Genomic DNA, 15,446 nt, shown 5'->3' on the forward strand with positions numbered 1-15,446 from the left:
AGGGAGCAAAGAAACAAGTAGCATGTGAAGATGCCAGTAAGCCACAATCCACGTGGCAAGGTATAGATTTATGGAAATGGGTTAATTTACGCTATAAGAACAGTTAGCAAGAAGCCTGCCACAGCCATACAGTTTGTACGCAATATAAGTCTCTGTGTTTACTTGGTTGAGTCTGAGCGGCTGTGGGACTGGCGGGTGACAGAGATTTGTCCTGACTGTGGGCAAAGCAGGAAAACTCTAGCTACACTTGTTGGTTCCCCAGGATAAACTTTGGTGGAATCGTGCCTTGGTTTATCATTGGGACCTTTTGAGAAGGGGTAGATACTGCTTATATCTCCTGTAGGAAGGGATTTTAGCAATAACATTATGTCCCAGAAAATTCACAGATTATGAGCTCTCCCCTGGCTTAGTTTCCCACTGTGTCCAGAACTCCCAAACTCTGAAGTTCCTGGGCATGCAAGTGAAATATGGCATGGAAACCAATGAGATAGAGAAGACTCTTTGTGGGTAACAAGATATTTATTGAGTATTGGGCACAGGAGAGGAGGTGGGATGGTTAGTAGTTTAAAAAAAAAAAAAAAAAAAAAAAAGACCTTTTCTGGCACTTCAGATCCAGGCCCCTGAGGCTTCAGGGAGGATCGCAGTCTAAGAACACTCAACAGGTGACACGCTCTTCTCCACAGTGCTCCCTTCATGAGTGACCTGGCAGCTGTATCTGCTGTGAGGTGTCCACTGGTGAGATGTCAGCGTCAGGTAGCTGCTGGCCATGTACTTGTTGTTAGTCTGTTTGGTAGGTTGGGTTGTCTCTACACCCTGTGTGACAGGGATTCCATCTACTTTCCAGTTCACCACCAAAGTACCTGGGTAGAATTCACTCACCAGACACACTAGTGTGGCCTTCTTGGGCTGGAGAGCCTTCAGGGAAGGCAGGAACAGAGTGACCAAGGGGTCAGACTTGGGCTGACCTGTGCAGATAGAGAAGGGGATGAGAGTTGTCACAGGAGAGCCCAAGTGACAGGGAAGCACCCTCTCCTATCAGGAGCTTTGTGACCATTCATGCTCCATCCTGGGATCCTGCTTCCTTCTTCTTCTCTATCCACTCAAGTCCCCTAAAGAACAGACATCCTTGTGGGGGGGCCATACCTCAACCCCACATTACCCCAGAGTGCTCTTGAGTAGGATCAGCAAAAAATATTAGATAGAAGGATAGAGGGGAGAGAAACAGATAGAAAATACAGGATAGACTTGGGAGGGCCTGGATCCTAATCCACCAGGCCTCGACTGTCTCTGCCCTAGGGTATTTATAGGAATGCCAAGGGGTGGAGCAAAAGACCTCCCCCAAGCATAGCCAAGTGCAGATCATCTCAGATACCTGCACTCAGGTCCATGGTCTAATCATCCTCTCCATGCAGACATGCTGGGTAAAGCCACTAGGAAACCTGAAAATGGGCTCCCACAAGTCCCCCTTTCTTGATGTATAAAAAACAACTCCCATTAAGAGCTTACAGCAATCTTCATAGCTGTCACACCTTCCAGTATGGGAGTAGAGGATGATAAAGATGGCATTTCTTTTTTGGATTGGGTCTAAGGTGACTACATCAGTCGTAGCTGCCTCCAGCTCTTTCTAAACCAGAAAACTATTGATGCAACTGCAAACTTAAAAACTCCCTTAGCTTCATCATTAACATTAACAGGTTAACATAATTCTAACATAAATATTGCTATACATAGTTACAATTCTCTCAATCTTAAAACTTGAACTCTTTTAATAGAACCATTTGAATTTCTTGCTAATAGAACATAGGATAAATTTCTGATGTTTTCACATCAAACTTAAACACTTCCTTGACTTCACCAAACCATGGTGTGTCAATATCAATAGGTTAACATAATGCATGACCATTACTATACACCATTACAATGCCTACAAACATATATTCAACCTTAATTCACTCATAACTCCCCCTTTTCTTTATAATTTTTTAAACAGTATCTTGATTCTAGCTAGAAAAAAAGCCAAATTTCTCCATTTAGATAACATGAGATAAATACTATTATACACAATTATAATTCCTACAAATCTATATTTGAAAGCAATATTCTCAATCTAACCATTAACACTTTAAAACCTTTAGCAAAACATCCAAAACAGTTTCTTAATAAAACTCTTTATACTTTAAAGCAATCTCTTAGTATGCCCATTTGCATTTCTTACTAACAAAACATAACATTAATCCACTTAAATAACAATAAAATATTTTTTAAATTAAATAGACTAAGGAATATTAACTCTCCCTTTTCTTTATAAAGTTTTTAAACAAAATCTCAAACCTAGTTAGAAGAAAACCCAAACTTCTCCATTTAAACAGTTCCATTTGTAACATAAAACCAATTCTAAAAGCAGTTTCATTTATATATAAAACAGTTTCATTTTTAACACAAAACAATTCATGAATCACCACAGTTAATAAAGCATATATGCATACAAAAAACTGCATCTTGAGCCTAGGTAGAAAAAATGAATTTCTTCATTTAAGCAGTTCCATTTTTAACACAAATAATTCCATAAAACAGTTCCTAGGTCATCACTGTTGATAAAGTCTATATGCATAATAAGCATCTGGAGAGCAAGGCTCCTCACCCCACAGGCAAAAGTGTCATCAGTGGCATTCAAGGTGTGCCAGGGAAGAGATTTAAAAAAAGCCCCAAAACACAATTGCCAAGTGCTGGCACTCGCTGACTCCCAAATGCTGTTTGGTCCCTGTTCTAAGTGTGGAAAAGGCCACGGGCTAGCAAGTGCCCTGCCAGCCCTTGTTGAAAGTGCCGCCTAGAAAGACAACCAGTCAGCTGACTGCCCCCAGGCGCCAGGATGCATGCAAACATCAAGCTAAGACCTCCAGCAGATCTAGGCTTGGCTACAGACATGCAGAGAACCCAGAACACAGCAGGGAAGCAACCCGTTTCTTTCCTTCTGGACACCAGAGCCACTGACTCGGTCCTGGGAGTTTTGGGATATCACCTCTCCTGGTTTCCCTATTGTCAGGGTACGGAGGACATCCTTATCCACCTCACCAGATTTAATTGCACTTTCAGGGTTACTTAATGAGAAAGATTTCCAGCTAAGAAAGGAGCTTCCATGTGCCTCACTCCAGATCTACCCGCCTGTGTTTCTCACATGCACACAAACAGGACCCTGATCTTTGCCTTGTCCCTAATTCCAAAGAAATAAGTTCTCATGCACCACAAGCATTTCTCTCCCCAGTTCCCTGTTCTAACTCGCTGTTCAGCTAATGGTACAGGATCACCACAGAACTGAAGTCCAGAGATCACCAGACAAGAAACTGTAATAGCTAAAGGTATTTACACCCCCAGACCCAAAAGTGTCTGGGTTCTACAAAAACAGACTTTAATATAAACATCTGTTACTGTGAAATGCTTTCAACAATTGATCACCTGTCTCCTGGATGCCAAACTAATAAAGGAAACAGAAGCCTTAAAATAATCTCTCTCTGATAAAGCTTAATATGTTCCAATCTCTCTGTCTCTCCCATTAACACTAACCAATATAAACAGAGTACTAAACACCACATATAGTCACTAATCTTCTCATGGCTGCTTTTTAACATGTTCAGAACTTTTCCCAAGCTCCAGAAACCAGCTTAAATCCATCTGGACAGGTCAGACCTACTTCAGGCTTTTCCTATCTCACCAGCATCCCGTCAGATACAAAAACAGCCAGAGTGCCAAGCCAAGAAAGATGCACAGTTCCAGGATGGAAAGCCCATCATCCAACAACACCTGTCTACCTCGGAAGACTCCCCTTCCCTATTCCCTCCAAGAGCAAACTGATGCCCTCCAAGTCAGCTGGAAGCAGTTTTTCCTGGAAGAAACGACGCCCCTATTTCTATCTACTTGCTTTTTTTTATAATAAGCAAAGGTCTGGAATGTAAGGATTCTGTATATGCGCAGCTCGGGGGTCTCGTCTGGCACCTTATTACATCATCAGCGGGTGACTGCATCCCAGCCTAGAAGCCAGACGTGCACCCCCACACGCACTCTCTCTCTCTGCATCTCTCTCTGTGTCTCTCTGTCTCTTTCTCTTCCTCCCCCTCTCCTTCTCCTAATATAAAGCTCTAAAAGGTACCACTGGGTTCTGTTGTGAATGTGACCTTTCTACTCGGTAACCAGCGCCAGCCACCAACGCCGATACCCTTTCACTAATCACAGGTGATTTTCCTATAGAGGTCCAGATTGATCTAATTTTATCCTTACAGAAAGAGGAACTGAAAAAGTATGTTCTGAAAGCCTTTTTAGTTTCTTAGAGAGAGAACTCTCCAAGGAGCTGACACTTTGTCCACAGTGGTTACTTGACCACAGAACCCTGCACTGGCTGTGTTCCTGGGCTCCATCCCCCAGACTATGATGATAGTGACCCCATGACTACTTCAGAAGCCCTGGTGACTCCTGATTTCACTTAGCATCATTTGCTCCCTTATTCCTCTCTAAGCCTAAGGACATATGAGGAAGATGGACAAGTAAAACAACTAGCCAAGCTACCCAGCAGGCCCCAAGCCTGAGAGAGCCCAGGAACAGTAGTCTACATTTTTTCCCTAGTAATCATCCTGGGAGGACCAGATTCTAGTTACCTTGTCACTCTGAGCCTTTTGTGTGCCCCCATGACCTTGTGAGCCAGCAGAAGATTGGAGAGCTGCAGCCTAGACTGCCAGATCCCTCCCTCTCTTGGCCTCAGTGGTTTTCTACATGGAGTATCTGAGCTCTGAAGGCTGGGTTCATGGCACCAGCCATATATGTGGCCCTACTATGTGTCTGTTTCAGTTTAGATGGACACCTTGGCCTCAGTTCAGATGCTGGGGTCTAGTGGTCTTTAAGGTCTGAAAATCTCAGCCTTTGAGCCCCATTGGGCATCTGCCTCAGAAGAGTAGATGACACTATTGGGGTCCTTCCTGTGGTTTACCCTAAGAGGTCTCTCCCTCACCCACAGAAAAAGTACATGTCAGACTGTAAGGCTAGGGAAGGCAGATGGAAAGAACTCTCTAGAGGGAAAACAGACTTTTCTACGACAGTTGAATGAGATCATGAGAGCCACTTACCCAGGACTGTGAGTTGGGTCCCTCTACCAAAGACATGCCATGACTGGTGCTCAGACGGAAACCCATGGGGCCAGCACCTGGGGCCTGTTGCCCGTGGGATGGTCTGGAACAGGAACCTGATGGGTGAGACAGGCACAGGACTACAGTAAATGAACTATGTCCTTGGCAGAAATTAGATGGACAGCCAGTATCCCACAAGTCCCACTCTCCATCTGCCTCTTCCATCTCTGAATTTTTCAGTGTCGATAGCAACACCAGGCCCAGAATGGTGTATCTTCTCTGGTGGGTGTGGTGGAACCAGGAAGTTGTGTGTGTGTGTGTGTGTGTGTGTGTGTGTGTGTGTGTGTGTGTGTGTGTGTATGCAGTGTCTGAGTCTCTTCCATACCAGTTCCTCATGATCTATCCAAACCAGCTTCCTCCCAGGACCCAAGCACACTCTATTGTGGGGATTCCAATGCTTTCATTTCCATCATGAGGCCTTCTCTGATCTTTCAGGCTACTTTTTTATTGATTCTTGTGTGCATCCATCTGTGATGGCTAGGCTAATGTCAATTTGACACACAAACTAGAATTGTCTGAAAGGAGGGAACCTCAGTTAAGAAAATGCCTCCATAAGATCCAGCTGTAAGGCATTTTCTTAAGTAGTGATTGATGTGGGAGGGCTCAACCCATTGTGGGTGGTGCCATCCCTTGGTTGGTGATCCTAGGTTCTATAAGAAAGCAGGCTGAGAAAGCCATGGGGATCAAGCCAGTTAACCCTTCCACAGATTCTGCATCAGCTCCTGCCTCCAGGATCCTGCCCTGTTTGAGTTCCTGTCCTGACTTCCTTCAATTATGAACAGTAGTGTGGAAATGTAAGCCAAATAAACCTCTTTCTCCCTGTGCTAGCTTGAAAGAAAACGGCCCCCAAAGGGAGTGGCACTAATGGGAGATGTGGCCTCGTTGAAGTAGGTGTGGTCTTGTTGGAGGAAGTGTGTCACTGTAGGGGTAGACTTTGAGGTCTCACATATTCTCAAGCCTTGCCAACATATAGGAACCCAACTACTTCTCCAGTACCATGGCTGCCTGCATGCCACCATGTTCACCATGATAATAATATACTAAACCTCTGAAAATGTAAGCCACCCTGTAGCTAGAGTTTCCCTGCCTTGCCCACAGTCAGGACAAATCTCTGTCACCGGCCAGTCCCACAGCCGCTCAGACCCAACCAAGTAAACACAGAGACTTATTTTGCTTACAAACTGTATAGCAGTGGCAGGCTTCTTGCTAACTGTTCTTATAGCTTAAATTAACCCATTTCTATAAATCTATACCTTGCCACGTGGCTAGTGGCTTACCAGCATCTTTTCATGCTGCTTGTCAGGGTGGCAGCTGGCAGTGACTCCTTCTGCCTTCCTGTTCTTTTATTTCTCCTCTCTGTTAGTCCCACCTACTTCCTGCCTAGCCACGGGCCAATCAGTGTTTTATTTATTGACCAATCAGAGTCACTTGACATATAGACCATCCCACAGCACCACCCCAATTAAACGTTATTCCTTTATAAGAGATGCTGTGGTCATGGTGTCTCTTCACAGAAATAGAAACCCTAAAACAGAAGTTGGTCCCAGGAACTGGGATATTGTTGTGATAGGCCTGACCATGCTTTTGTTTGAAGAAATATGGACCTTGGAGCTGTGGATTAGAAAGCAGTTGAGTGTTTTAAATGCTGCTTAATGGGCCATCCTAGTAGAAACATGGAAGACTGTGGTGCTGAGCGTGATTTGAACTGTAGGCGCCTGGATCAAGAGGTTTCAGAGGAGAAGAATGTTAGCTTGTGGCCCAGAGATCATTCTTGTGATATTTTGGTGAAGAAAGTGGCTGCTTTTTGCCCTTCTCTGAAGAGTCTGCCTGAGGCTAAAGTGAAGAATTTTGGATTAATTCCATTAGCAGAGGAAATCTCAAAACAACTTAGTATAGACTCTAGAATATGGTTATTAGTGTTAACTCTGATGATTTATAATGAAAAGGAGCAAGCTGAGCAAATAAAAATACAAAATGTACAGATTGAAAAAAGGGGCACCAGGAAATGGAATGGAGCTAAATCCTGTGTTCAAGGAGATAAACAGATTAAGAAACAGAATAAAGGGAGTGGTGATCAAAGCAAGATCTCACTCAGCTAAGTTTCCAAGTTGTAAAAGAAATTAAAGAAAAAAGGCTTAGAGCCAGGTGTGGTGGTACATGCCTTTGATCCCAGCACTCAGAAGGTGGTGGCTGACAGATCTCTGAGTATGAGGCCAGCCTGGTCTACAGATCCAGTTTCAGGACAGCCAAACTTAGGCAGTGAAGGAAACATGGAAAACAGAAAGCTGTTGAAGTTGTAATTGAGGGACCATGTTCCAGCCCCAGCAAGCAGCAGAATTTGGCAGCTTCGGTCATGTGGTTCTGGCTTTAGAGTCAAGGATAGAAGAAAGGCATGATGGAATATTCCTCCACAACTAAGGAAAGCCACTGAGGTCAGGCATGTGTCAGGGGTGTCCCTGCATGGAGGCCTAAAGAGGCCATTGTGTGAAGCTGTGAAGGTAAAACCTGGATTGCCTTGGAGAACCTAAAATGTTGGAGATTTCAGTGATGGGATACCTGCTGAGGAGAGCTGCTAACAGGAGTGAACCAGCCCTGAGAGAAGTCTGCTGCAGTCAACAAAGCTAAAAGGAGCTGGAGATCTGAAGAGTGTTTTGACATCAGACATGGAGATGCAGAGTTTGGAGTTTGCCCAGCTGGTTTTCATTCTTGCTTTGGTCCAGTATTTCCTCACTATGCTCCCTTTCCTGTGTTTTGGAATGATAATCTGTGCCATTATATGTTGGAAATATGTGATCTGCTTTTTGAGTTTAATTTCACAGGGGATTACAGTTAAGGGATTGCATGAATTTCAGGAGAGACTTTGAACTTTAGACTTTTAAAAAATTTTGAGACTGTGATAGACTATGGGGACTTTTGAAGCTGAACCGAATGCAGTTTTGCATTATGATATGGCTACAAGCCTTTGGGGGGCCAGGAAGTGGAATGTGGTGGTTTGAAAGAAAATGACCCCAAAAGGGAGTGGCACTAATGGGAGGTGTGGCCTTGTTGAAATGGGTGTGGTCTTGTTGGAAGAAGTGTGTCACTATGCTCAGCCACTCCCAGTGAAGCAAACAACTTCCTGTTGCCTGCAAGCCAAGCTGTAGGACACTTAGCTCCTTCTCCAGCACCATGTCTGCCTGCATATTGCTATTTCCCACCATGATGATAATGGGCTAAACCTCTGAAAAATGTAAGCCATCCCAATTAAATGTTTTTCCTTTATAAGAGTTACTGTGTGGTGATATATTGTGTACCAAATAAAGCTTGCCTGGGGATCAGAGGACAGAGCCAAACACTAGATTAAACATAGAGGCCAGGCAGAGGTGGTACACACCTTTAATCCTAGTAGTTTGGAGGCAGAGATCTGTCTGGATCTCTGTGAGTTCAGAGCCACCCTGGACTACATGAGACTGACTCAGTCTAGGAGAAAAACAGAGCCAGGCACTGGTGGCACACACCTTTAATCCCAGCACTTGGGAGTCACATGCCATTAATCCCAGCACTAGGAAAGAAGTGAAATGACTGAGCGGAGAAAGGCATATAAGACGCGAGGAGACAGGAACTAGAGGCCTTTTAGGCTGAGGACTTAGAGGCTTTCGGTCAGAGGATTCGTGGAGATAGGATCACCTTCCATTAGGCCTGAGGATTCGGCAATGGTGAGAAGTCTCTCTAGTGGCTTGTCCCTTTGTCTCTCTGACCTTTCAGCATCCACCCCAATATCTGGCCCCGGGTTTTTATTATAAGACCATTTTCGATTCGTGCAACATTACCATGCAGCGTGGGTGAGGGAGAGACGTACCCCCTTGCCCCTCAACACCTACAGCAGATGAGGGAGCTGACCCTCCTCCCCCTTACCAGCTGCCACATTCAAGAAAGCAGGCCCTGTTCCTCACCTAGGCAGTGCAGTAGAGATGACCCTGTTGGTGGGGATACAAGTGAGTCGGCCCTGAGGATATGAGTGGGAATGCTGGCCACGCCTCCCTCATGGGCCATGAGGTAATGAGGGTGAGGGAAAGATGCCCTCCCCACCTTGCCCCTGCCGCCTGCCACAGGTGAGGGAGCTGACCTCCCCCTTACCAGCTGCAGCACTCGGAAATGCAGACCCTTTACCTTGCCTGGGCAGCACAGTAGAGCTGACCCTGTTGACAGGGCTGTGTGTGAGCTTGGGCTATCTGGCCTCACCCTTCATTTCCCATATGGGGGGGGGAGAAACACCCTCCCCTACCTCGACCCTCACCACCTGTGGCAGTTGGAAGGGCTGGCCCTAAGGTCGTAAGAGCAGGAGAGATGTCCCTGTCCCTCACTAAATGCAGCACTCAGGAGAATGGCCCCTGCAGGCTGATTAACCCTGCAACTACCCAGGCCCAGAACCAGGGTTATGAGTTGGCCCACCCTAACATCTTCCCCGTATATGATCTGCTGGAGCACAAGAAGGGGCACGTCCTGCAGACCCAAAGCTGCAGGATCTCCATGGCACAGAGCAGCAACAACAGGATCTCCAAGTGAGGGCCCAGTATGGATGGTGTAGCAGAATCAGAGGCCTCAAACCAGACCAATGACTCTTTGCAATGAACATTTGCAAGTAAAGATACGTGGACAAAAAGGTTTACTGTGTGACTCACTGTGTCACACTACAGCTTCCATGACAAGATTTTTCCATTTACACCATCTCTGCCTGATCTATCCAATGGCATTAATACATACTCATACTGTTGTGGGCCCTTCCCCCACCATACCATACAGCTTTTCTGTACTCATTGGGCATTAACTTCTCATTCCCTCACACCTGCCCCTTGTCACACTGACTCTGCCCTCTCTATGAATCTGCACATGACAGGCACTCTATGACAGTGTTGGTCCTTTGGGGTCAGGCCTATTTCACTGAACATAATGTCTTCAAGTTTCTTCCACATTGTAGAAGATTCCTGAATTTTATTCTTTGTTAACTAATACAAAATAGATTTCAAAATAAATAACAATTGCAAGCTACTATTAACTATTAAAAGTCATTCAAAATTTGTTTCTCAGAAACAAAGAAAGTAATTTTTATAGCATAGCTAGGAGATATTTACATGACCAGCAGTTGTGCTGGTTAGTAATGTATCAACTTGGCTCAAGCTACAGTCATTGGAGAGGAGGGAGCCTCAATTGAGAAAATGTCTCCATAAGATCTGGCTGTTGGGCATTTTCTTTTTTTTTTTTTTTTTTTTTTTTTTTTTTTTTTTTTTTTTTTTTTGGTTTTTCGAGACAGGGTTTCTCTGTGTAGCTTTGCGCCTTTCCTGGGACTCACTTGGTAGTCCAGGCTGGCCTCGAACTCACAGAGATCCGCCTGGCTCTGCCTCCCGAGTGCTGGGATTAAAGGCGTGCGCCACCACTGCCCGGCGGGCATTTTCTTAATAAGTGATTGATGTAGGAAGGCCCAGCCTATTGTGGGTGTGGTCAGCCCTGAGGAAGTGGTCCTGGGTTCTATAAGAAAAAAGGCTGTTTTTCTAGAACAGCCATGGGGAGCAGGTCAGTAAGCAGTGTTTCTCTGTGGCCTCTGCATCAGCTCCTGGCTCCAGGTTCCCCCATGTTGGAGTTCCTGTCCTGATTTCTTTTGATGATGAATTGTGATGTGAAAGCATAAGCTGAATAAACACTTTCCTCCCCAAGTTGACCAAAGGGTCATTGTGTTTATCACAGAGATGTTTACCAGATTCTTAAGAAACGGTCATTTTTGTGCTATTGTGCCATATATGAATTTCAAGATGTTTTTCTGTTTTTTTGTTTGTTTGTTCGTTTGTTGAAACAGGGTCTCACAATGAACCCCTATTTAGTGATATGGGAATCACTAAATTGACCAGGCTGGCCTCAAACTCAGAGATTGCCTGCCTCTGCCTCCCAAGTACTGGGATAAAAGGTGTGCGCCACCACACCTAGTCCTATAATTTTCTACTTATGTGAGAAAAAAAAGTGATTGAACCTTGATAGGGGTTGCATTGAGCCTAGTCACTCTGGATAGCATGAACATTCGTGACTGACTTCCTGGCAAAGGTGTCATAACAATTAAAGGTGAAAATTACTACTCAACAAAAGGCTCAGACAAAGGGGCAGACACTTCCCTACCTCATACGCACACACGAGCTGATCAGAGCTCTCAGAATATGAGCTACAACTTAAATGGTGGTGGTTAAATGAAAATGATTATGAAACCTAGTTTACAAGAGAAGTCTTAGGACTCTTCCCCAAAGCTGCATGCCATCTGCCTGGAACATAACCTGGAAAGGAAAATGCCAATAAATCTGGAGTAGGGGGATGCCATGTCCAATTGAGGTCAGTTATCACCCTGAAACCGAAAGTTAAGTGAACGCTTGCACCTTGGAAACTGAGATCCCTAAGGCCTCTTTTCTCTTTTAGTGCCCCAAATACTAGAAGCTAGTTTTAATCTTCCAGGAAAGAGGCAGTAAGAGCCGGGTCAAGGAGAAATACCTAATGATGCTGATGCATCTTGCCAAATCACCCAGCCAAGAACACTGTAGTGAGGACCACAGTCTACCATCACCAGTGTTCTTACTGTGTTCTCTGCACAATGTCCCATTCTAGAGTAGTTTTTCACATCAGCATTCAGTTTTTCAATACAAGGACTATAGATTCGTGTGTCTTCTTATGTCATTTGGTAGCTTGTGTTTTTAATTAGTTGTGACAAAGTATTTCTGATACACACCTTAGACTGTAGCACCTATTATGGTGCCCTCCACCCTGTCACAAGTAATGATTTCCTTACCAGAAATTCTTAAATATTCCAGATTTGGGGGGGGGTTGCATACATCTAATCTGATCAAAAATGTATTTATATTTGACATACACATACAATAGTCTGGTAGTATTTTCATACAACATTCCCAGTGTGCCCACATTTTGACTATGAGGCCCAAATATGCAGTTCTCCACGTGCAGGGTCGTGTTTGCACTTGTAAAGCTTGAGAGTTTGGAACATTTTAGATTAGATATGCTTAACCTATATGAACAATAATTTATAATTTTGCTTTTCTTTCTTCCATTTTCTTGATCATTTCTAATGTTTGTTCATTATGATTTAATAGAAATTTGTAATGTTTCATTAATTTTTTCTTTAGCTATAGTTATAAAAAGTGGGATCCTGCTCAGTAATAAAAGAACAAAATATTCATAAAACACGTTGGATAAATTGCAAAAGTGTGATATTGAACTATAGAGATCAAAGGTTATATACACTCAGATTCCTAATCTTTAAAAAGAGAAAATAGCTAGTGTTTCCTCCGCCCACCTGATGAGCATCCAGTGAATCAGGCTGTGTGAAGAATACACAGTGCTTTCTTGTACAGAGCACAGCTGTGATGCAGCTCAGACCAGATCATCTTATTTTCTAAGACAGGGTCTTGTCCTGAACCTGAGCCCACTGATTCAGCTAGACTAGATGGCCAGTGAGCCCCAGGGGTCCCCCAAACTTCCCTGTGCTAGAATTAGCAGCATGACCTACCACCTCCCACCGTTTGCATGCACACTGAGTCTGAACTCAGGTCCTCATGTCTGAGTCATCTCCATGCCCCCAGTTTCCACTCCCCCCACCCCAAGACACTTCCATAATATTTAATGGATGTTTTGATAATTATCTAATTATAAATTTCTAGAACTGCAACTAGACCAAGACAAACACGCAGTTAATTCTAAATGAATTAAGACAGTGGTACACTAAAGTGACCTGGGGTCATGGTCTTAATTCCAGCCCCTCCAGAGGTTTAGGAAGGAGGATGGCAAGTTCAAATCCTGCCTAGGCTACAGACAGTAATATCAGCCTGGGAAACCTAGCAAGACTTTTTCTCAAAATTAAAGAAAAAGCAGGGGGACGAGGGAGATGGGCTAAGGACGTGCCTCACTGGCAGAAAACTTGCCTGGCACAGCAAGGTTTAAACCGAGGTGAGGCTATCGTTTGCCCAAAGCCCTCCTCTCAGGCGATCCTTCCTTCTCGTACCTCTGGCCTTAACTGCCACCTTCCTAGTCACTCACTCCAGCCTCCAGTCCATGGCCACACTCACACATGCCCCACAAGCAAGTCCCTTACCGGCCTGGCAGGGTCCACAGTCTAGGCCTGCTGCTTCCCGCGGAAGCTCCAGGGCCCATGGCTCTGCTCCTTCCTGCGGGGCCTGGGGGAAGTACATGCTGGACACCATCTACGAGGCCCAACAGCAGCAACAGAAGGAGAACTTTGCACTGCCTGGGGATGGTGCCCAGTGCCTGGCCTGTTCTGACCTTCATTGTCCCTCAAGCTCAAAGTCAACTCCGGCCCCTCTTGAAGGTTTCCTGGCAAAAGGCTTGCTCCTCCTCTGATGGCCAGAAGCTATTCCCATGCAAATGGATCTGTGTAGCCAAGCCCCAGGTTGGCTCTGGTTCCCAGCAGCAGCAGGCACACTCTAATGCCCACGGTCCTCATCTGTCTCTCCCAGAGGGACATCTGCAAACTACCCTGTTGTGGTTGGGATGTATGCTCGCACCTGCTAACCCGTCCCTAGAGCTCTGGGTGGCTCTGCCTGACTGATATCCAGGTCCCCAAGGGCACCCTGGGTCTGTGGAGCAGGTCCCCAGGGCTTAGAGGGGCCACAGAGAGCAGCTGAACACCTGCCCAATGGAACAAGATTCTCTAAAGGCTGAATGCCAGGGATGTGGGGTGAGGTTGTAGCTAATGCCAGGGATGTAGGGTGAGGTTGAAGCTAATGCAGGGATGTAGGGTGAGGTTGGAGCTAATGCCAGGGATGTAGGGTGAGGTTGAAGCTAATGCCAGGGATATAGGGTGAGGTTGGAGCTAATGCAGGGATGTGGGGTGAGGTTGGAGTTAATGCAGGGATGTGGGGTGAGGTTGGAGCTAATGCAGGGATGTGGGGTGAGGCTGAAGCTAATGCCAGGGATGTAGGGTGAGGTTGGAGCTAATGCGGGGATGCAGGGTGAGGTTGGAGCTAATGCAGGGATGTGGGGTGCGGTTGTCACTAATGCAGGGTTGTGGGGTGAGGTTGTCACTAATGCAGGGATGTGGGGTGCAGTTGGAGCTAATGCAGGGATGTGGGGTGAGGTTGGAGCTAATGCAGGGATGTGGGGTGAGGTTGGAGCTAATGCAGGGATGTGAGGTGGAGTTGCAGCTAATGCAGGGTCATGGGGATCCTCACAGCTGAACTTAAACCTCTGCTTGAAGGATCCCCATTAGCTACAACTCTACCTCACCCAAAGCCCACGAGCTTCTTCTCCAGCTGTGGGAGCATTCGCTTGGCCATGCAAGACTCCCCCTCATCTATCCAGCCACATTGTGGGATTGTGTAACAAGCAGATGTCTTGCTTGTCTCACAGAGATCATGAGGGCCACAGTGAGTCAGACTCCATGGATTCATGAGATTCTGCTTGGATCCCTGTGTCCTCAAACACTGACTGCAGACCCTGAGGGACAAGCACTGTATCTTGGAGTGCCCACGGCCATCGAAACAAGGACACGGCACCAGACAGGAGAGTGTGAGTTCCCTAACAAATGTGTGAAGTACAGGGGGACTTCTGGTACAGTCTAGCTTTCCTTCACTTGAGGCACATGGCCTCTCTGTCTACTTTGGGCTCCTTATATCTTGGAAATTGAAGGAAGGATCCAAGGGACTTTAACTAAGTTGCTCCACCCAAGAAACCCTACATCCTCGGACTCAGACCCATGATTCCCCCTTGGAGCAATGATAGATCTCCAGACCTTCCCAACTGTTCTCTGAGCCCTGATCCTACCATGGCCTCTGGTCAAGAAGGAGCCACAAACCACAGCTTCCTGCAGTTATCCAGATGTAGCCATCAGACCACCCCTCACGCAACACTCAAGATGCTTGACTCTTCTCTCTTCAGGTAAAGGACTGTCTCCTATTCAGGTACTTCAGCCATGCTTTCTCCTTCAGCTCCTGCCCACCTCTCTACTCAGGGCCCCAGAGAGGCTGTCTGCAGCCATTGCATACCCATCTACACAGACTGATTTTAGAACAGCTACAGAACTGCTTTTTCCAGGTCACACTTGTTGATGCTCTAGAAGTTTCCTGGCTTTCAGAATCCCTGACCTGTTCCACAGCTCCCGAAACCCTCTCTGAGGTGGCTTCTATGGTTTTTGGAGAACATAAATCATCCTCCAAAGCCTGGAGATCTCAAGGCTTCACTGGACATGAGAATGATAGTGTAGCAACCACTGGCAAGTATGGAGGCCAGTGT

At 45.7% G+C, this 15,446-nt stretch overlaps 1 protein-coding gene across 1 annotated transcript; it reads right to left on the reverse strand.

The window, feature by feature from the left end:
* Positions 1-563: 563 nt before the first annotated feature.
* Igll5 (immunoglobulin lambda like polypeptide 5) lies at positions 564-13,585 on the reverse strand. The gene is made up of 3 exons (XM_042258963.2): positions 13,291-13,585; positions 5,112-5,227; positions 564-965 (listed from the first exon to the last, which is right to left on the reverse strand). Exons 1-3 carry the CDS (start codon positions 13,482-13,484, stop codon positions 646-648), a joined length of 630 nt encoding a protein of 209 aa, XP_042114897.1. The 5' UTR covers positions 13,485-13,585; the 3' UTR covers positions 564-645.
* Positions 13,586-15,446: the final 1,861 nt, after the last annotated feature.

This window comes from Peromyscus maniculatus, chromosome 12 (assembly GCF_049852395.1).
Source record: "Peromyscus maniculatus bairdii isolate BWxNUB_F1_BW_parent chromosome 12, HU_Pman_BW_mat_3.1, whole genome shotgun sequence".
In the NCBI taxonomy this organism is placed as follows: domain Eukaryota; kingdom Metazoa; phylum Chordata; class Mammalia; order Rodentia; family Cricetidae; genus Peromyscus; species Peromyscus maniculatus.

Excerpts from the sequence above, each read along its gene's own strand:
- Igll5 (XM_042258963.2), bottom strand. The coding sequence starts at position 13,484 with ATGAAGGTCAGAACAGGCCAGGCACTGGGCACCATCCCCAGGCAGTGC. Across the intron at positions 5,228-13,290 it reads CTGTGGACCCTGCCAGGCCG|GTTCCTGTTCCAGACCATCC; the intron begins GTAAGGGACTTG and ends CTCACCCATCAG. Across the intron at positions 966-5,111 it reads GACCCAACTCACAGTCCTGG|GTCAGCCCAAGTCTGACCCC; the intron begins GTAAGTGGCTCT and ends CTATCTGCACAG.